Source organism: Melozone crissalis, unplaced genomic scaffold, assembly GCF_028551555.1.
Source record: "Melozone crissalis strain CALT ecotype California unplaced genomic scaffold, PUWL_Pcris_2 ptg000017l_1, whole genome shotgun sequence".
NCBI lineage: Eukaryota > Metazoa > Chordata > Aves > Passeriformes > Passerellidae > Melozone > Melozone crissalis.
Genome location: NW_026535795.1, coordinates 5,901,661 through 5,923,073, shown reverse-complemented (window position 1 = coordinate 5,923,073; position 21,413 = coordinate 5,901,661). Strand labels below are relative to the sequence as shown.

The following is a 21,413-nucleotide window of genomic DNA, read 5'->3' as shown; positions in this document are numbered from 1 at the left end:
TATTTTAGAGGATATCCTACAATATCCTAGAGGATAGTACAGATTTTAGAGGATATCCTAAATAGTAGAGTATTTCAGATAGATAATACAATATTTTAGAGGATATTCTACAGTATCCTAGAGGATAATACAGTTTTGCACTATCAACCACAAAACAGAAGGAAAAAAGAGATCAAACCAACAAAGAAAGTGCATTTCTCACAGTCACAGCCCCTGAAGAGCCCCAGATCCTGGTTTGTTTAGGCTGATGTCAGGGAATGTGCCCTGAAGCCACCTCACCCTAAAGGATGGGTCCTGTCCCCCCTGCCCAGCACTAAGAACTGCACCAGCTGCCCAGACAGCAAAACCCTGCCGAAATTCCCTTTTTGCCATACCCACACATGCCCCAAAAGAGCAAACCCCTGCTGGGCATCCCTGCAAAGCCAGCCCCGAGGGGAAGGAAGGAGGCACAGACCTGTTGGGAGCTCCGGCTACATCGTGGGACAGGGGCAGGAGCTGCCCTGGCGCCTCCTCCGCTCCTCGGAGCGATTCAAGATCGCAGCTCCAGCGGTCGGGAGGGATCGGGGAGGGGAGGGAGAACAGGGGGAGAGGGATGGGATTCCCCCACCTCCCTCTCCGCACGCACGGCTCGGCCAAAAAGAAGCGTGAAAAGCAGGAGGCCGCTCCTACGGGCAGGAGCAATGAAATAAAATAAATCTGCTAACGAAATAAAATGAAATCTCTGTCCGGCAGGCTGCAGGCTGATTTCCTAGAAGGCAGCAACAAGTGGTGGCTCCCTCCCACCCCGAGAGTGGCCGGGATGAATTGAGCGCAGCCCAGCCCCGCTCACTCCCATTCACAGCTGCACACACACAGCAGCGCTCCCTCTGCTTTGGGAAATGAGGCACATCTGTCAGTTCTGCACGGCCAGAGGCTGGACCGTGAGCTGGAGCTCCTCGGCTGTGAGATCCAGCCCTGCCGGAGGGATCCTCAGCACCAGGAGCTCCTGGGAGGGACCCCAGCGTGCCAAAACTTCTGCCGGATGGATTTTGTCCTCGTTCCGGGAGGGAGTGACTGACAGTGACATTTCTGGTTACAGGGGCCAGATTTTCAGCTGCAACAGCGGGGGCTGTCAGCATCAGCCTGCCATCACAACTGAGGTTTAAGACACTTGCATTGCCATTCAGCAGGAAACATGGATACCTTTGGAAGTGCCAAGTTAAATGGGGAAAAAATCATAGTTTTCAAAATATTTTGCACATCAAATAAACCTTTGTTAACTTTTTGTAGTTTTGTTTTATAATCTTGTAAGTACTTAAAAACATCACAATGTAGAGACCAAAGGATAACACCAAAAGGAAGCACTTAAATAATAGAGTTACAGAAGGATTTGGGTTTGAAAGAACATAACAGAGCATGTTAGTCTAACCACTATTCCTTCCATATTTCCTTCCACTAAGGAAGCACTTAAGTAATAGAATTATAGAAGGATTTGGGTTGGAAAGGACATAACAGAGCATGTTACTCCAAACCCTGCATGGACAGGAACTCCTTCCACTATCCCAGGTTGCTCCAACCCAGTCCTGAACACTTCCAGGGATGGGGCAGCCACAGCTTCCCTGGGCAAAAAGTGGGCAACAAACCTTCATAAAACCAAACCCAGAACATTTTGTATCCCATGGAGAGAGGGTTGTCACTGCCCTTTGTGTAAATACCACAAATTACCTCTTCTGTAATTCCCACTGGCTTTCTGATGTTGCTCAGAGCTGCTGCAGTTTTCTTTAAAAGCAGAAGGAGAGAAAGAAATGAGCACTTATCTCATGTGCTTTCAAGGAATTCAGATCCAGAATTAAAAATTCCTGCTCTGACACAGAAAAATCTGGAGCTGTTTTCAGAGCTTGTGTTCAGGGTGTTGTTTCCTGACCAGCCTTTCCCAAGGTGCTCACACCATGCCTAAACCTTCTGGATTTGACCTTAGTGCAAGCCAAGCACCCTGGGTTACACCTTTGGGACATCACAGACACTCAAACTCTCCCTAAAGAGAATTTAAAAAGCAAAAAGGCAGATGGAGGTTGCTGAACTCATGCACCGAATTCTACAAATAACAACTGTGAGTTTGTTGTGGAGATTGTCTGGTTCCACTTAGAGGCTGGAAGGACCCCAATTATCAATGCAAACATCTTGCCTGGACCCTGTTCCAGGAATTCTGTGCTCCAAGTTGTCCCATTACCTCAGCACCAGCTCTGGGGGAGCAGAAATCCCTTTATACCAAGGGGAAAAAAGGCAGCCAGCACTAGGGCAGTACCTGATGCACAGCTGACAGCAGATTCTCCAAGAAAGCAAACCCCATTTCTACACAAATCAAAATTACTGTCTTTGGCCTTTTTGGGGTGTTTTTAAGGCTTGGTTTGTGGCCAATGGAGCTGCACTGAGGACCCTGCCTTAAGCAGCAGTGCTGGCAATCATCCTGTCCATGCACAGCAGAGCAGGCTAATCACAAACAGGATGCTCTGTGAGCTGGAAAGAAGGAAACCTCCCTAAATTCTTGTTATTACCTGTTTTTCTATATTTAGCTCACTTTCAGGGTAGTTTGCAAGGAATATTTAGCACTGGCTGCAAGTACAGCCATCTTGCAAGCAGCAGGGGACAGGGGGCTGGATTTTGGTGGATTTCACTCATTTTTGTTCCCCCCCAGAGCCAGATTCAGACCAGGGCACATTTCCTTTTGGCCACACTCTGGTTTTTGTTCCCTCCTTTACTCGCTGCTCCCCACTAGGTTGGTAGCAGCCTATATGTTGGGGATCTCTGCCTGCCTTCCTGCTGAGGTGAAGCTGATTAATGAAATTAAGCATTATTAAGGGGTGGGGGCACAAAAAGCACAATCATGGAAGTGTCACCTTTTCAAGAAACAGCTGTGAACAGCAACCAGCCCTGGCTGTGAGCGTGGCTAAGCCAGGAGAGTAGCAGGAGCCTTAGATTTACAAGGAACACACATTCCTGTGTCCATTTCCTTATTTTCTTGACAGAGCCGGTGGCACAGCTTATGGGGCCATCTGGAGAGCACATTGTGTTCTTGGGAGAGTGCACAGACAGCTCAGGGCAGCTCAGACAGACTCACTTGGTGTAAACTTCTTGCTGCTTACCAGCTTTGCCACCTGCCTCAGCTCGGCTGGTGGAGAGCTTGCTCTAAGATGGGCTTCATTAAGGGCTGGATTCTCACACTGAAAAGGAGCTGCAAGAGCTCAGACACTCTGACAGCAGGTAGAGATAAATATTTCAAGAGGATAAAAATCCAAGATTTGTCCATTTGAATGTATTTATTTGAAAATACATCAGAATGCCTGGGTAACACATCACAGTGAGCGGTCGAGCTTGGTCCCTCCCCACGGTCCATCCCTGCCTTTCCAAGCAGCAGGGGCAGGAGACTCCCTGGCTCATTCAATGGCTTCCATGACTTCCATCACCAGAGTCCTTGGTCCTGTCATGATGAGGCTGCTGATGGTCTGATAGTCCAGGTGCAGAACATAGGCCCCATTCACTGAGAACACAAACTGGCACACCTGCAAGAGAGCAGGGACAGCTCACCTCCAGCCCCACAGCACCTCCTGCCCTGGATTAGCTGGAAATGCTGGCTGAGGTGCAAACAACTCGTGTCAAAATGCTGGAAAGCCTCAAGCATCACCAGCCTGTAGCTACACCAATAACCACAGTGCTGCAATCACTGTGACATAAAAATGGGACCAAGGGGATTTAGGCTGTGAGCTAAAAGAGGAAAAAAAAGACTCATTTATGAGCAGGGGATCATTTCATAGATGGAAATGAAACACAGTATTAACATCTAGCAATTTGGAAGCAAATGAGATTAGGTAAGTAGAAATTAACTGGGCTCTTGAGTAAATGAAACAAATTCATCCCCTTCCAATCCTGCCTGAAGCAAACAGGGAGTCACACTCTGCCTCTGAAAAATTCCATTGTTTCAAATATTCATTTGACTTTAGACTTGTAACAGGTTTTAGAAATTACTCCCTTGCTGCTGGGTTTCTGTAGGGAAACAACACTTCTTTCATTCATGCCTAAGACTGCACACCAAACTCACATGCCTGGGCCTAAAGTAAGTTTCAAGCTCTAAGTTCATTTCTCCTGAGCAGTAAATACTGGAAATTTCTTGATGAATCAAATCAAGGCATCAATTTGATATTATTAAAGTTTTGTGTGCATGGAAAACAGCTTGATGGAGAAGTTCATTGTTAACAGCAGGGAAACAAAATGCTCAGGAGCTGACCTGGGATTCAGGACAAAGCTCTGCTCCTTCCCGGTCTCCCTGGGGTTATATAAAATCACTGGAACTGAACTGGGAATTCTGTGCTTTGTTTTTAGTGGCTCAAACCATTGTGACAGTTTCAAAGTCTGGCACAGGGATGGTTTATTTTTGACAAAGTTTTTTTAAGTTTCAGCTGCTCCCTCCATCTCTCCCAAAACTCCATGTGCCATTCCATCAGTCTGATCCCCAGGGCAGCAGGTGGGACTATCATGGAGGATGTGCTCAGCCCAAAAAGCTCAAACAGGACACAAATCCTGTCTCCTGTTTATTCTCCATGAGTAGGAGGTACCTTCATCCCTGCAGCAGCAGCAGGTCCTCCTGGGTCCACAGCCTGGATGTGGCAAGGTCTTCCTCCTCGAACCACAAACCCCCAGCCCACTGCATCCCCCACAATCTGCAAGGAAAACAAAAATTCCTTTAAAAACCAAGGAATGGGCAAGGAAAACAAAAATTCCTTTAAAAACCAAAGAATGGGCCGCAGAGAGGAGATGCAACAGCTCCTAGAGAGACAGAGAGATAGAGATGATTCTAACCTGCTCTGGGCAGGAGAGAAAAGGCTGAGCACCAAGTGAGATGCAGAGCTGATTAACTGCTCCCTGAAAAGCTGATTTCTATTTTTTATTAATTAAATAAATAATTAATAATTTTTTTAATTAATTCCCTGTCAGCCTGTGCAGGAAGGAGAAACAGAGGCAGCACCAAGCTGAAGTGCAAGGCAGGCACCTCGAGCATGCCTGAGACCATTCCCAGGGCACACACACACCTGCTGGGCCTTTTCCTTGGCACAGCACAGCATTTCCTGGCTGGAAGGGGCTGCTCCTGCCTGGACGCTCTGGTGTCAGCCTGCCAGAGCAGCTTGCCGTGGCACTGCAGCCCTCTGAAGTGCCCAAAAGAGAAAAGGAATTCCCAAGGGGCTTTGCACATGGCCCATATAAATAAATAACAGCAACTGCAGAGCTAAGCAGGAGGAAATGAGCCGTGAAATGGCCAGGCTGGCAGAGTTGAAGGGCAGGGCAAGAGCATTCAGGAGGAGAATGAGCAGCACTTCCTCAGATGTGCCATGCCAGTCACCAGCTTGACTTCTCTTGCTCCTTCCCACCCCTTTGTACAGCAAACTTAATTTGGGAACCTGATCCACATTTCCTGGTGCCAAACCAGCATGGCAAGGCAGCCCTCACGCTTTCTACACTGCTCCCTGTGAGATTGCCCCTTTCAGAGGTGGGCAGTGAAGGGGTGAGACACAAAAATAGCCAAGTGCAACAGGATCCACAGGGCAGGAGCTGCCCTGCAATATTTCCACCCACCAGCCCTACAGCTTTAGAAATAATTTAAAAAGCAAAGCCCCAAACTTGAGTTGCCTGCAGCATCCTGGAGATTTCTCCATGTAAAAAGACCAACATGAGGAAGACAAGAGTGGCCCTTGGATGCTCCCCCCACCTACTGCAGCTCCATCAGATGCTGTGGATCAAATCAACACCCCTGATCTGCAGAGGGACCTGAAATGTACATAGAGCTGTGCACAAAGGGTGTGACAGAGGGTGAGTGCCACAGTCCCAAACATCACAACACTTACTGATCCTGCAGCTTGCATGGAGCTGGATGGAACAGAAATTACAGAATATTAGAATGGGTTGGATTGGAAACCCATTTCCAATATGGAAATTTATATGAGGTGATCTTTAAGATCACCTCATCCCACCCCCCTGCCATGGGCAGGGACACCTTCCACTATCCCAGGATGCTCCAAACCCCATCCAACCTGGCCTTGGACACCTCCAGGGATGGGGCAGCCACAGCTGCTCTGGGCACCCTGTGCCAGGGCCTGACCAATGGCAAAAAAAATCCAAAATGCGAGATTTTTTCTGGCCAGAAAGCATTTTTTTTCCTGCTCTCAGAGAGGCTGAGCACATTTCCACCCACAGGAATGTGTGAAGACATCGACCCCTGGAGAGTCACCAACAAAAAGCCAGGATGATGTGACAAGCAGACAAAGCTTTAGCACGGAGAGGTCAGAGCAGCCAACAGAAAAGCACCAAAGAGCAGGCAGGGAGCTGGGTACTGCTGCTTTAGCAATGCCACTCCCAATGGTCACTCACAGTCAGTGTTTTCTTGACATAGGGGGCCCCAGGGGACAGCAGCTCCTCAGTGGTGACGGGTCTCTTTAACACTAGAGCAGAAGGTGACAGATTCCATCAGAATCAAGGGGTTTGCACAGGAAAGTGCATAACAAGGCAGCCTGGGCATCACCCTGGGCTGCAAAACAGATGTTAGAACCACAGTTCCTGCACACAGAAACCTTTGAGTTCATCTCAGGGGTTTTCCAAACACACACACAACTTTTCAAACCAAGGTGCAGAGGTGAGGCTGAGGGGTTTGAGGGGTTTGTGCCCTGAAGGAGCAGAGTCTCCCATACAACAACAGGCAATGCAGAAGCCCAGACCTGATTTGGGGTTGCACTCAGCCACAGGAGGGAATACCAAGGTAGGAGGAGCACTGAAGTAGGTGTTGGAGTTTCCAGAGAGGGAAGTGATGCTGCTCCTTCGGACTGCTGAGACAACTTTGATCTCCTTGTTGGTCTGGACTGAAAGAGGCACATAAAAAAAACATTCTATGTAAAACCAGACTAGTTTAAAATAACAAACTTTAAAATAACAAGCCTGATGCACATTTGAAAGGTGCACTGAAGAAGGTACTTGAGCTGAGATAGAGTAAAAGCAGCTTCAAAGAAAGATCAAGAGCTGATCTGATGCTAAGCTGAGTTATTTTCCTGGGATGGGGGGCCAGTGCATTGTGACATCCACCACAAGCCAGTGGGATGGGTGTTCATTCATGGGGTGCCCAGAGGAAAACCTCTCAAACTCTGCTGGAGCGACACCCTCATCCCTGGGTACTCTGGTCATTAAGCCTTGCTTTCACACCCGTGGTTACCAGAGAGGAAGCTGGTGTTGCCAGGCTCTGGGTTGAGCTTTCGGAGGCAGAAGGGGCTGTCGGGGCTCTCGGAGAGGGCACGGGCAGAGTTCTCATTGAGCAGCTCCGTCAGACGCCGCCGCCGGCGGAAGTTGATCCAGAAGTGGTAGAGGATGTCACTGTCAAAGAAGTGATGCCTGTTGGAGACTAGGAGAGAACAGGGGAGGAGGGAGAGGCTGAGGAGGCTGAGGGGGTGGAAAAATAATAACAAATATCCTGAGGGGTGTCGCCCTAAATTTTTAAGTTTTTCTAAGCCTTCTGAGGTTTACATTCTTGTAACGAACTTTCTCACCCACTTTATGTAAGTAACTTATTGTTTTGCATTCTTATATGGAAGAAGAGAAATTTGACAAACTGTGAGTTTGTCCAGTGTCATTGGAGAGGTGGCACTGTCACCCTCCAATCCACTGTTGCTTTTAGAAATCTATAAATGTTAGAATCAGAAATTAAAAGTTTTGTAATCTTATATGGAAGAAGAGAAATTTGGTAAACTGTTAGTTTGTCCAGTGTCATTAGAGAGGTGGCACCTTCACCCTCCAATCCACTGTCACTTTTAGAAATCTACAAATATTAGAAATTAAAAGTGCTTTTTTTACCTTAAAAAAGCTGTGTGTGCCCTATTTTGTGTCCTATAGTGACACTGAGGGATCTTCATTAATTGTTTTTAGTGCCCCTGTGCTCTAGTGCAGCTTTTCTGCCTGCAGGGAGGGAGGAACAGCAGGGCCACCCCCAGAGGTGCCATCTCCCAGTGTCACAGCCTGTCCCTGTCCCAACACACTCAGAGGACTCCCTGCCTTCCGAATTACAGTTTAATTATAGCAGATGGATAGGATCTCCAGCCAAGAGGAGCTAAACATGACATCCTCATGCCCCAGCCCTCCAGACCCAGGGGTGCAGCCCAGCCCCGTGGCCGGCGGCTTTGAAGAACTGAAGAGCAAGAGCTCAGATTTCATCTCAAAGCCTTTGTGGATGGTAAAGACTGCTCCAGTTTCAAAGGTCACCAGCTCCAAACATAGAACTCAAAGGCTCCATTGCCATCTCCAAGTGGGCACTTGACCAGCACTTGTTGCATGGCATGAATGGGGATTTGTTCCTCCTCTCATCCCTCGCTCCCCGGGCTGGCTCACCATGCTGAATGATCCCGTGCTCCAGCAGGGCCCGGCCCAGCTCCACTGCCTCCTGCCTGTTCTCCACCTCTCCCTCCTGAATGAGCCAGTCGATCATCTCAGAGCCCAGGAAAGTCCTCTGGTACTTCACCGAGTTCTCCTCCCTCACCTTCAGGATCGACTCCTCCACGCTCACCAGCCTGGCACAGAGGTGGGACAAGGCTGCCGTGATGCCAAACATCCCTGGGCAGCTGCAGCCGGGTTTAGTAAGGCTGAGGGGAGTGGGCAAAGCATTGCAGCCAGAACATTGCTGCCGGGGAGCAGCGGGAAGGGAGGCAGGAACCCGCAGCTGCAGTCGGGCACCTCTGTAAATCCTCAGCCCAGCGAGGCAGCAGCTCCAGCAGAACCAGGTGAGCTCAGGTAAAGATCGCAGGGAAAGCCAAGCAAGCGACTGAGAGTGGGTAAAACACGGCAGAGAGTCCAAATGGAAGGACAAGGCGTGTTTCAGCCAGCAGGGGCTCCCTGGCAGCGAGTGAGAGCTCAATCCGGTGTCTCCACGAGAGGGTGCAGCCGGCTCAGCCATCAGAGCGCAGGGATGCGCTCCCTTCCCAGGGCAATGCTGCGGACCAAGAGCGAAGATGCACATCTGGGATGCACATCTGGCACAGGGGCAGGGAAACACCCAAAATCACCCCCCGGCCGGATGGAGGACCCTCCTTCAGGGCCGGTTTGTGACTCTCGCTGCTAGAATGGGGAGGATGTGAAGCTGTGAAGAGGCTGTTAAAGGAACCGGGTCCAGAGAGTGGGCTGGGGTTAAACTCCGGAAAGATGGCTTGGATTTAGAACCAGAAACAACTGACACAATGAAAATTAAACACTTGGAGATGGAAGGAGTTTTCTCTACTCTCTGGGAATAACCTTTTCCATTACAAATTTTGCAAATTAGGCTAAGAAATAGCCTAATAGCCTAAATAGGCTAATAGGCTAAGAAAGGGACAAGATTCCAGGCCCACAAGGGTCATGAAAGTCCCATACCTTGCTGATTTTGGTAGGACATAAGTCCTAACACAGCTGTCGGAAGCAGATCACACAAGGAGGCTGGAAAAGTGCTGGGAATGAGGCTAAGAAAGGGGCATGGACCCAGGCCCATGAGGGTCCTGAAAGTCCCATACCTTGCTGATTTTGGTGGGACATAAGTCCTAACACAGCTCACACCAGGAGGCTGGAAGAGTGCTGGGAATGGTCCCTGGATGTGCCCATCCCAGGAGCACTCAGACTGCACCTCCCTGCAGCACATCCCAGGTCCTGCACGTGGGCTGGAGCCCTTGGAAGCATCCAGGGGCTCATGGCAAAGCTCCAGTCCCATGCCCTCGCTGTCCTGCAGCTGTGGCAGGGCTCAGGAAATGCAGCATTTCCCAGCAGGGAGGGCAGAGAAGGAAAAGCAGAGCCAGGGGCTCCCAGCACAGCCCGCAGAGCCAGCAGGGCACAGCCCCAGTGCCCCAGGGCCAGGCAGGACTCACGTACTTCTCATAGAGGCTCTGCCCCCGCAGGAACACCTTCACGTCCTTGCTCAGGGGGAAGGTGCCGTCGTCCTTGCGGAAGCGGTAGAGCAGCTTGGCATCCTTGTAATCCGAGTGCTCGTCACAGACTGCAGGGACACAGGGCAGGGCTGTCAGGGACACACAGGGTGTTGTCTCCTGGCTAAAAGCTGTCAGGGTTTTGTGCCACGTCCCTCCCTGTGCCCCTCATCCCACGGAACAATCGGCATCCGAGCCCCCAGTCCCCAAAAATTACCTGCCTGTGAACACCTGAAGCTCATGCTAATGGGAGAGGTGAATCCCAAAGAACAGACCTTGGCAAAGATGGAGTTGGGGGCTGAATTTTGCTCTAAACATTAGAATATTCATTAGAAGAAACAGGACTTTTTTTTAATTTACGTATTAATGTTTCGGTTTGGACTAAAAGAGGATGAACAGAAATGCCTCAATCAACTTTTTTAAAAGCTACAGCCATACATAAGCAGACTTAGAGGACAGAGGAAACAAAACCACAGTGCACTCAAACCCCCATAAAATCACCTCTGTTTATCAAAAATACTCACAAACAAAAAAATTACTCATAAGCTAAAAAAAAAAACGGTACGAACCTTTCCACATTATTTTGTGCCAACCCTGCCCAATTCATTTGCATGGCAAACTGACCTCAAGAGAAACTTTCCTTCAAAGCCAGGTGCAATACAACTGGAATAATTAAATCTGTATGAAAAGCCTGGGATTCACCTTGGGCATGGGCACACAGTCTGTAAACACATGGCTCTATAGTTCATGTAACCTTTAGCAAGTAAATATTTGGGATATCAAATATTTAAATATGTGAGATAAACCTGCCAGAAACAGACTCCTAGACTACAAGTAAAAAAAAAAAAAGATAACAAACAAAACTAAAATACCAAAAAAACCCAACCCAAAAGTCATAGTTCAGCTCTTGAAAGCCAGCCTGCCTTCAGCTGCACCCACCTGAAGCAAGAAGAAGAAATTTAGGTGGTAAAAAAAAACAAACAACAAAAACCAACAACAACCAGAATAAAAAATATGCCTGGAAAGCAAAGAAAATTAGTTCAAGGGAAAAAGAAAAACCACAAATGTTTCCTCACTAAAGTAACACCATCTAACACCATCCACTAGAGTGAAATTCAAAAGATTCAAGATACTTCTCGTGAAAATTTTAACTCTTTTTCATCCTTCTGAGCAGACTGGCAAAACCACATTCCCCTTCAGGTGAGCAGCAAAATGCCAAAACTTGTCAGATTATCTCATCATTCCTGCAGTGCAGCTGTCTCAGATGCAATCAGGACTCCAAAGCCTGTGACTCACCAAGCACGAGGGCAGGATGAGAAAGTTGTTTTAATAACCTTTGTTTTAAGTGAAAGTCGGCAGCCTTGTAATCCCAAGGAGCAACTATTCCAAAGCCACTGCAACCAGAAATAGAACAAAAAATCCTACAGGACTGTGCCCATAGAAAACCAAAGCAGTTTTTTTTTTTTCTTTTTAAAGACCAATTTCACTGTGTTTCCAGCGTGTAACAGAACCAAAGCTCAAAGCACACCAGACAATTAAGAGGCAGCACGATGATCTTCATGAGATAATTATCTGGATGCCAGGGGAGAAGAGGGCAAACAGTTCAGCCAGACAATTGCCAAGCACCCAGCACTGTGCTGGCAGCCCTCTTTCCACAGGACTAACAAAATTAATGGACACAAGGCAAGTTGGAAAGTCAGCTTCTGTGTCCTGCCAGGAATTGTCACAGGAGCAGGAGGGACATGTCTTAATATGCAGTCAAAACAGTGCTGGCACCCAGTGCTGCCCAGGTTTAATTAACTAATGGATTTATTTGAAACTGTCAGCTGGGGAAATGGAAGAATAATCAGGTGTAAGCGTTAATGGTTAACTGAGAACTCCCTGCTTCAGTTTTTTTGTGATAAAGCCCAGCAGCAGTTTATTTCTATTCTAGGCAGTTTAATGTAAAGGGCATTACCCTCAGCAAGGAGCAGATGGCAACAGGGAGTGTTTGCATTGCAGTGGTCAAAGGCAGCTATTTTTGGACCCCAGAAAAGAGGGGGGAGGAGAGGGTTTGGTTTGGTGTGGTCATCATCTGCTTCTGTCTTCTCAGCTGCATCCTCGTGTGACAAAGCAGCGCCCAGCTCCTGCCCCAAAGCCCTGGGAGCTCAACCCTTCCCACCCATGGCAGAGGTGTTCCAGGGATGTTTGAGAGTCTGGGGGTTCTGTTCCTGGCTGGGCCTGAAAACCACATGGACAGGAATTGCTTCTTGCCCATCTGAAGCAGAGCTTGTTTTCTGTTGTTATGTCAGGACCAAGGGCTGGACCTTGCTCTGCAGCACAGAGCTCAGTATGTGACCCGAGTTCATTCAAAACTCCTGAGAGTTCCAAAGAAATGTTAAAAAGAAAAAAAAAAAAAAAACCTGAGTACTGCTAAGAGCTGGGCTTGAGCATCAAGCTGCTTTTTGTCCACACCTCCTTTTTTTTCCTTCCTTTTAAATTTATTTTTAATCATGTTCCACAGACAAGCCTTTGTAATGGCAGCACACACTTAAATCCCAAGGGAGGCTTTCCTACAGGATTGCTTCAGCTTTAGGTTCACAGGTGACAGATAAATTTTTCCTTGGAGTGATGTGGACTCCAGAACCCTCTTTGTCCCAGCATGAGGAAACTGAGGAGTACTGGGGTGTTATGGTGCAGAGGTGAAATGTGCTATAATTCAGCTTCCACTTCTGTGTGACACAGACATGAGCCAGAGCAGCTGCTGTACAGGAATACAGGTCAGGTGTTACTGGGCTTGCTTTCAAAGAGAAGACACTTTAGATGTCATTTTACCAGTGCACAGCCCAAGCTCCTTCTCTGGTGGGCAGGAAACTCACAGAATTCACAGAATGATTGGGTTGGAAGAGACCTTCAAGATCATTGAATCCAACCCAGCCCCAACCCCTCAACTAAACCCTGGCACCCAGTGCCACATCCAGGCTTTGTTAAACACATCCAGGGATGGTGACTCCACTATTTCCCCAGGCAGGCCATTCCAGTGCATTATCACTCTTTCTGTAAAATTTTTTTTCTAATATCCAACCTATATTTCCCTTGGATCAGCTTGAGACTACAACCTCTGGCCCTGTCAGTGCCACTTGGAGAAAGGGACCAACCCCACCTGAGTACAGCCACCTTTCAGGGAGTTCTAGAGAGTGATCAGGTCAGATCTGAGTCCCCTTTTCTCCAGGGTAAACACCCCCAGCTCCCTCAGTTGTTCCTCACAGGGTTTGTGTTCCCAGCCCCTCTCCAGCCTCGTTGCCTCCTCTGGACGCACTCGAGCATCTCAACATCCTTCCCAAAGTGAGGGGCCAGAACTGAACACAGCACTCAAGGTGTGCCCTCACCAGTGCTGAGTACCTGGCACATCCCCCAAAATAACACACCTTCCCCCCAACCCAGCCCCATCCATCCTTCCCCAGCCTCTCCAGGAGCCCTCACCCACGGCAGGGTGGCACACAGGGACACGGCCCTGTGACACACGGGCTGAGCAGACACGCAGCCCGCCCTGGGGGTGGCAGGAGCCCCACACACCGTGGTGGATGATGTAGTGGTCCATCAGCTTCTGCATGAGGCGGATGGCGGTCTCGCGGTCGGGCGCGTCCTTGTGCTCCACCAGCCAGTCCGTCAACTCCTTGGCCACGAAGCAGTTGGGGTACGTGCGCAGGTGGAACCTCCTGTCCTTGATCAGCTTCCCATCGTGGAGACGGAGCCTGGGGGGAACAGCAGCCACTGAGCACAGCTGGGCTCTCAGGGGAGCTTGGGTCTGATGGCCAGATCTGTGCAGCTTGGAGAGATCACCCTGGATGTGCTGGGGAGAGACCACCCTGGATGTGCTGGGGCTGGTGCCAAGCAGCCAGGGACTGATCAATTCAACCAGACCCCTTGGCACTGCCAGGCTGCAGCAGCCAATCCCAGGGAGCCTCTCTGTCACAGACATCTTTTATGGAAAATCCTTTCCTTGGGATTTTTCCTCCTCAGAAGCTGAGAGGACTCAGGAACAAAATGTAAACAATGGTTGTCTGCTGCTGTGGAATGCAACGGGTGGATCTGTGATTGGCCCATGTTGGTTGTTTCTAATTAACGGCCAATCACAGTGAGCTGGCTCAGACAGAGAGTCCGAGCCACAAGTCTTTGTTATCATTCTTTCCTATTCTATTCTTAGCTAGCCTTCTGATGAAATCCTTCCTTCTATTCTCTTAGCATAGTTTTAATATAATATATATCATAAAATAATACATCAAGCCTTCGGAAACATGGAGTCAGATCCTCATCTCTTCCCTCATCCTCAGACCCCTGTGAACACGGTCACACCTCTCTACCATCCCCTTTTCCCCTCCTGCCACCACTCAGGTTGCCTGAGCAGATGTAGTCTGACCCATACATGTCTTGTAATTCTAAACAAGCCCCTAAAACCCACAGCAGCCAAGCAAAGAGGGTGAAGAGGGGACAAAACTCAGAAAATAAAAAGTACATGTATTTGTATGTACAAATAGCACATTTGTATTTGTATATGTCTCTTGGCATGATTCTGTGTCTAGTTCTCCTTCCCCATGGCCCCAAAATCAGGAACAAAGCTGCCTCCAGGACAGAGCCTTACTCATAACTCCAGGTGGGAGCAGTAACAGGAGCTCTCCCTTCTCCTGTCCAAGTAAACAGTGCCAAGTGGATCCCAGCACCACTTGATCCCTGTACCCACTAACCCACAGCAGCAGTGCAGAACAGTCCTGGCATTTTCTGGTTCTAGCTGGGATTGAATGGGACAGGGTTTACCCAAACACAACGCTCCTCTCCCCACAACCCCAATGTTGTGGCTGGTCTGCAGCTCTGATGGAAAGGTAGATGGGGGAAGGTAACTCAGGTGAGCACAGCTTTGACTTTCAAAAGGACCTTAACAAGGGAGTGAGCCACAAGGCACAGAGTTCCTCTGGGCTCCAGCCAAAGCCAGCCCACCTTGGCAGCAGATCTGTGCAGGGGCCAAACACTGCCCTGTGGCCATGGCTGTTCCCAAAACACCAGAGCTGGAAAATGCCCAGTGTGTGCAGCAGGTTCCGAGGGGAGATGTTAATTAAACATCTCTGTAACTGCAGGATGGTTTTTGTTTCAAATTATTCATCGCAATTCCCAGTTTCGCCCCAGGCCAGTGAATTTTACTAGGGCATTAAACACTGCAGCCTTTTGTTATTTCATGCCTCAAGTTCTTTTGTTCTTTTTGCCTGTTGTACAAAATTTTAAGTACCTCACAAGAAGTTTGAATACCCTAAAAATCTCTCAGCTTATAGTGGATTATCCTATATTGAAAGATTTATAAATACTAAGTTCCTAAAAGTTTTACCGTCAAATGCTTTGTTAGAAGAATAATTAGTAATTGATTGTTGCAATTAATGCTGAGAAGTTGACAGAAGTTTTCAGATCTTCCTGCTAATTAAAATACTAACTAAATATTCATGCAGAACCTGCTCCTGGCCTTGCCTTGCACAGACCTCCCTCAAACCCTGAGGTCCATATCCAGCCTTTCACTCTTTACCTGGGAGGCTGATTCCCACATGTGAGCAGCACTCGTTCTGCAGATGGATTTTACCCAGAAAGAACACTCCACAGACAGTGCCTGGCTATTTATAGAGTTTTTGTCCTTTTTCTTCCTTTATTTCATGGTCCACTGTCAAAATGCAACCAGACACAGTCAGCAGTGACTGCAAACAGAGGATCCCCACCCATGGAGGAAGACACAGCCAATTTTATTTTTCTCTCCTTCACAATCAAAAAGTGGGAAGACACTTTGGAGAGGTATTTGGTAAAGATAAGAAATGTTCTAGGAGTGCTCTATTGCCACCAAGAGTCTACAGGAGTCTATATATAGAATATATATGGTCTATATATATGTAAGTCTGTATATAAGAATATAGACTCCGATATATATAGACTATATATATATATATATTTACACTCACATACACCCCCTATACATATAATAATACACAGACCTTATAACACAAAGTCTGAATAGAAACTGGTTAGGAGAACATTATTTTCAGTATTTTACTCCTTTTATTTGAACATGAGATGTTCAAATAACAGTATATTAAAATCACATTAAATATATCAATATATATTAAATATGTCAAATAATATATTAATAATACATATTGTTATATTCATATAAAATGTATTATTATAATATTTTAGTATGTATTATTATTTATTATTATAATGTTATAATATATTATTATAATGTTAATATATATATTAATAATATATAATAATACATTAAGAATAAATTTTTTAAATGCAGAGATTTTGAAGGAGATAAATAAAATTTAAAAAGAAAATATTTTTAGGAAGCAATGTTTCCAAGGTATGATATTTTAAAATTTTAAAAATATATTTATTCTAAAAATATTTCTTTGGGAGCAACTGCCAGGACAGGAATTAAGAGGCATTTCAGCACCTCTGGAGCAGCATCTTGGACCTTTAAGGGCTGTTTTAAACTTGTGACGAGTTTTCCCTCTGTCCTGCAGACTCAGGGCAGCGGAAGAGGCTCGGCTGGAATGTCCTTGCAGACTTTTCACTTTCCTCTTGTTTACTGCTTCCTGTCAACCCTGAAGAGACAAACTTTGTCCTTCAGGCACAGGATGTAACAGCTCTTGTGTGATGTTATAAAAACAAAGCTGGTGAAACCATGAGCGGGCTCTAATCATGCTTCCAGATAAATAAGATTAAGGAAATATATAATAATATGCAATATTATGAGTTTTGTAGATGGCAAAATCTACCCTGTGGAAATATTACCTCTTCAAAACGAAAAAAAGAAAACCAGAATAAGGTCAGGATGAAACACTTGCTGGAACATGAGAATGGGCTCTTATGAAACACTCCTGGCTTGGCAGGCAGAGCCTCCACGTGCGTTTGCTTTGGGAAGGTTGTGTTGGGTAAGCAAATTGTTTCTCTGTCAAGGTCACTACAAAGCCATCATTATTCATCCTGGGTAACCTTGTGGAAAGGGACATCCAAACAGAAGAGGAATAAACTCTCCCTCACCTCCCATGTAAACAAACCTTGAGCATCTCAAATGACAAGGTGGATCTTTCAAGGATATTAATTCCAGTTCACAGTGCCACAGCAGCTAAGCACAAATGAGTGGCCTTGGAAAGATGCCTCATCCAAAAGATACTTTCTGTTCCTATTTCCACAGGAACAAACAAAAAACAAATTAAAAAAAGAAATCAAAACAACAAACAACTAAATGCTCACTAAAGGGCAGCAGCAGCCACAGGAGCATTTCTGCAAAGCAGCTGCTGCTGGAGAGGCACATCAGGCAAAAGAGCTGCAGCAAACACTGCACATTTTGCTGTAAATGGGCTCAGCAAAGCCCAGTTTGCATCACCCCCAGTCTGAAAAAGCAGCAGTACATATGGGGACACAGGCTTTGCACACCTGTGACAGCCCAAAGTGATACTGAGATGTTTCATTTTCTTTGTATTTAATTATAAGTATAGGAAGATTTAAATCTCAAAAAGAAATCCCAGCAAACACAAGTCTTCTTCCCAGTCCTCCCCTTTTACCAGTGCTAGAAATTTAATAATTAGCTTTTTAAGGTCATTGTGACCATGAAGTCTCATTTTTGAATAATGTTCACTGTTACATCAAGCAGTGGCCCATGATTCCTCAAGGAAGTCACACTCTCCACAAGAGATCCAAGTCCAACAGAGAACCACCAAACCTCCTGCAGACAAATGACTTTTGGGCAAGAATACAAATTTTGGCACGTTCAGCCACACACCTTTAGTCAGTTCAATTTCCAGAGCATCAAAGAATGAGCACTTTATTTAACAGCATTTCAGTTTGAGTACCCAAATAAAACACTCGCCAGGTCTGAAAGTTTGGGACAGTGGCAGAAATTGCAGTTTTATTCTTTGTAGGAAAAAATCTTCCTTCTCCTCTCACTTTTCCTGCGCAAGATATAAATTTACTGAGTATATTTTATGTTTAGGAGTGATTAATGCAGCTTAGCAGAGCTATTAGAGCACAGCTGCTTCTCTTGACCATGGGAATACCCAGATGAGAGTGCACCAGGGCTTGTCCATACTTGAGGAACTCTGATTACAGCAGGGCGTGAATGCAAAGCCAGGAAGCTGCTCCAGAACCTCTCTGCGCAGATAAGCCATTTGTTGCAATTAGAAGTGACTAATTGGGCCTCTCTTACAGAATGCCACCCAGGAATACACAACGCCCAGTAAAACCAATGTGATTTTCGTGCAAGTTTTTATGTCTGACACAAGAGGAATGACAGCAGACGTGAGGAACGAGCCTGAGCCAGCAGCTCTGTCAGATTCAAGGCCAAAATATCAGTAAAAATTTTATTTTTGTCTTTCTGGTGAAGAGAGACCAAAATACAAATTTTATTCCCCCCTCCCTGGACCAGGCAGCTGTTGAATTAGAGGGACCCTGGCAGATTGGCCAGGAGGTTTGGGTTTGCCTATCTCCCACTGATTCTTTCAGGATCCACTTCATTCCCAGCCATCCACAGGGAGCATTCCTCCAGCCCTCACTGTGCAGCTATTCCTGGCTGGGAAACACATCCTGACACTGAACAGACTCACCCCTCTGGCCAAACCAAACTCTGAGGCATTTGCAAACTTGCTGGAGAGCCAAAGAACTGTAAAGATGGAGCAAAGGTTTGTTTGATTTAATGTAATAGTGGGGAGGCAGGGCAGGAAGCGGGGAGCAGGGAAAAACAAATGTTTGATGTTTCGTGTGGATACAGCGGCGTTATTTGCTGATGGAGGCTTACTGAGTCAGGGCAGGCTCCTTTCCATGCCTCTGTATTCCGCATCTGGGGAAAAGCAGGAGAGCACAACATGGACATTTATCCCTGTCCATCTGATGCTCTCTGACACATCACCCAGCCTCTCTGCCTCAGTTTCCCTGTTGCTCTCCAGCAGCTGTCCAGGAAAATCCATACCACTAACTCCTGACCTGCCAGGCTGTGAGATCCCCAAAACACAAGGGACAAATTCAAACTCTGTGTGTTCTGCCTCAGTTCCCAATTCTCCTTCCAGCCAGAGGTTCAGTGTAGGAGCAGCCCAGCTCCAGGCTGGTGTCCATGTCCTCATTTTCCTCCCCAGGTTTTACACCAACAGCTCCTTCCCATCCTTGTGCACCAGGAACAGGCTCCTGCCCAGACCAAAGCAGAAGGATGCAACTGCTGTGTGCCCAGCCCCAGAAAAAGGACCATCCTCTCCCTCACTGGGAACTCTCAGATTTTGGGAGCTCCCCAAACCAGGAAACTTCAAGGCACTACAGCTATGGGGGGAAAAATAAATAAATAAGAAAAAATTATGGATGTCCCCAAAACTACATAAACTTTGGGGTTGCTATTCAACTTTAGCCCAGTCTGCAGCGTACTGGAAGAGTTCTGTTCACAAACAAATTTACTGTATCCCCTTCTCGTGCTTACAGTCACAATCACCAAATGGTCCAGGGTCTGATCTGCTCCTGTCCTGCCATAGGCATGGGGAAGTCACATCACCCCCCACAAATGGAACACAGCTTTAACACACAGCTTGAATATTTTATTTTCTCTCTTAATATCTAACCCCTTCCTTTGGCCCAGGCTATGCAGCTCAACTTAAAGCTCAGTCACTCCAGATAAGTTACTGGAAATACAAATATGAATAAACCTGCTCTGTTCCTTGGCTGTATGCTCAAGATGGGGCCCCAATCCTTAGGTGGAAATTATCAGTGCTTGGTAGAGTACAAACAATAAAGCTAACAGTGCTCACTAAGAAAGGACAACAAACCTACAGCAAGCTAATTTTAGGGCTCTGATGATAGCACACTCAGGCTCTGGACTATTTACATTATCAAGGATATATTTCCTATTTCCACCCACATTTCATAACAAACCAGAACAGCTCCAGGAACAAATAAGCAAACTGCTCCGGAGCTAGGAAAGCCCACAGTCAGATGCTCAGAAGCAAGGAGGGGATTCTGACCCCACATACACAAGGAACACATTTTCTCAGCCACACATTGATAGGAGGATGGATTTCTGTCTTCATAAGAAGAAAACCCTCAGAAACTGCTGAAGGCCTGGCACTACAGAAGTTCCCAAAAGAGACTTTCAGGAAAGGGAAGATCCAGCTCAGGCATGTGGAATGCCCTTTGAAGTCACCCCAAAAGCATCCCCAGCAGTGCTGCTGTCCTTATCCAGGCAGGGTCAGGGGGCTTCTTGGTGCCGCGACATCACTCTCTGTGCTTCGGGGAAGGTGGAAAGGGACAAAAAAAACCTGTGGCCATCTAAACTCACCTGTCAGTGCCCTGGTACCTGGGGGTGAAGGGTGGGAGACGCCAGAGAGGAGCAGCAGGACAAGGTATAACAAGAGCAGCTGGCTCAGCACTCTGGTGGATGAAGGAAGGATCAGCAGGCACTGCAGAGGGGGAAAGAGCTCGCTCAAAGGTAAAGCTCTGAGCCTGCTGCTAACGGGACACAGCCCAGATCCCCGTGTGCAGGAGGAGCCCGGGACCTCCTACCTGAGCTGCTCTCCAGCAATCATCACCTCAGCCCTGTAGTGCTGCTCCGTGGCTTTCTTCTTGAGGCTGCTGCTCAGGCTCTCCATGCCGGGCCGGGATGCTCCCCATGGGCAGGCTGGGGAGATGCGGCTCCCCCGGGGCAGGTGAGGCAGCCCGAGCTGCTGACTGCGGCCCCACGCTGTTCCTCCTCCTGGGCAGGCTCCGGAGGAGGAGCCTGCTGCAATCCGAGCGCGGCTCTGCCGGCTGCTCCCTCGCTGCGCGCCCGGGAGGTGCCCGCGGTGCGCCCGGCGCTGCCGGGGATGGCTCTGGCGGGCTCCGGGCACTCAGCGCATGGAGGATGAGCCAACGATGGACAAAGCGGCTTCTTCCTTACGCTGTAACCTTCCTATGGGGGTTAAAAATGTGCTGTTCCCCACGAAAAGCTGTGTGCCTCATTCCCATCTTCCTCCCTGAGGGCTCTGTGCCTTTCCGCAGGTTGGGATGCATCCAACACCGCGGCCAGCACTTGCTAAAGGGGGATCGGAGCAGCTCGAGCCTCTTCTGTGCAGGCTGGATGGAGAAGCACAGGCTGTGAGTATCCAGATCTGGCACTGGTGAGCCTGGAGCTCCGCTGGTGCCAAGCTGACACTGATACCACCTCTAAAATGTGCCTCTACCACTCGTCATTCTCATTATTTGAGGAACTTTCTGCAAGGCCACAGCTGACCTGACAGCGATGGTGACCAGCAAAGGAAAGGGCAGAGGAAGTGGGATGTGGAGAGGGTTAATTACACCCATCACTACTGTCAGGTTCCTGTAAAATCATGCTTCCATCAGTTCAATACTGCCTGGCACAGGGGACCGAACCTCAGAAATACAAAAGAAACCTACCAAAAGAGAGTGTGGAGAAGATGAGTGTGAGGGCAGGGA

General features: G+C 47.6%; 1 protein-coding gene across 1 annotated transcript; it reads right to left on the bottom strand.

The window, feature by feature from the left end:
* Window positions 1-3,413: 3,413 nt before the first annotated feature.
* Window positions 3,414-20,682, bottom strand: LOC128936103 (DEP domain-containing mTOR-interacting protein-like). Its single transcript, XM_054274820.1, has 9 exons — window positions 20,505-20,682; window positions 13,506-13,684; window positions 9,898-10,021; window positions 8,395-8,573; window positions 7,229-7,414; window positions 6,741-6,881; window positions 6,397-6,467; window positions 4,590-4,694; window positions 3,414-3,539 (listed from the first exon to the last, which is right to left on the bottom strand). The coding sequence occupies exons 1-9, from the start codon at window positions 20,588-20,590 to the stop codon at window positions 3,414-3,416; spliced, it is 1,197 nt and encodes a 398-aa protein (XP_054130795.1). The 5' UTR covers window positions 20,591-20,682.
* Between the last annotated feature and the right edge of the window lie 731 nt (window positions 20,683-21,413).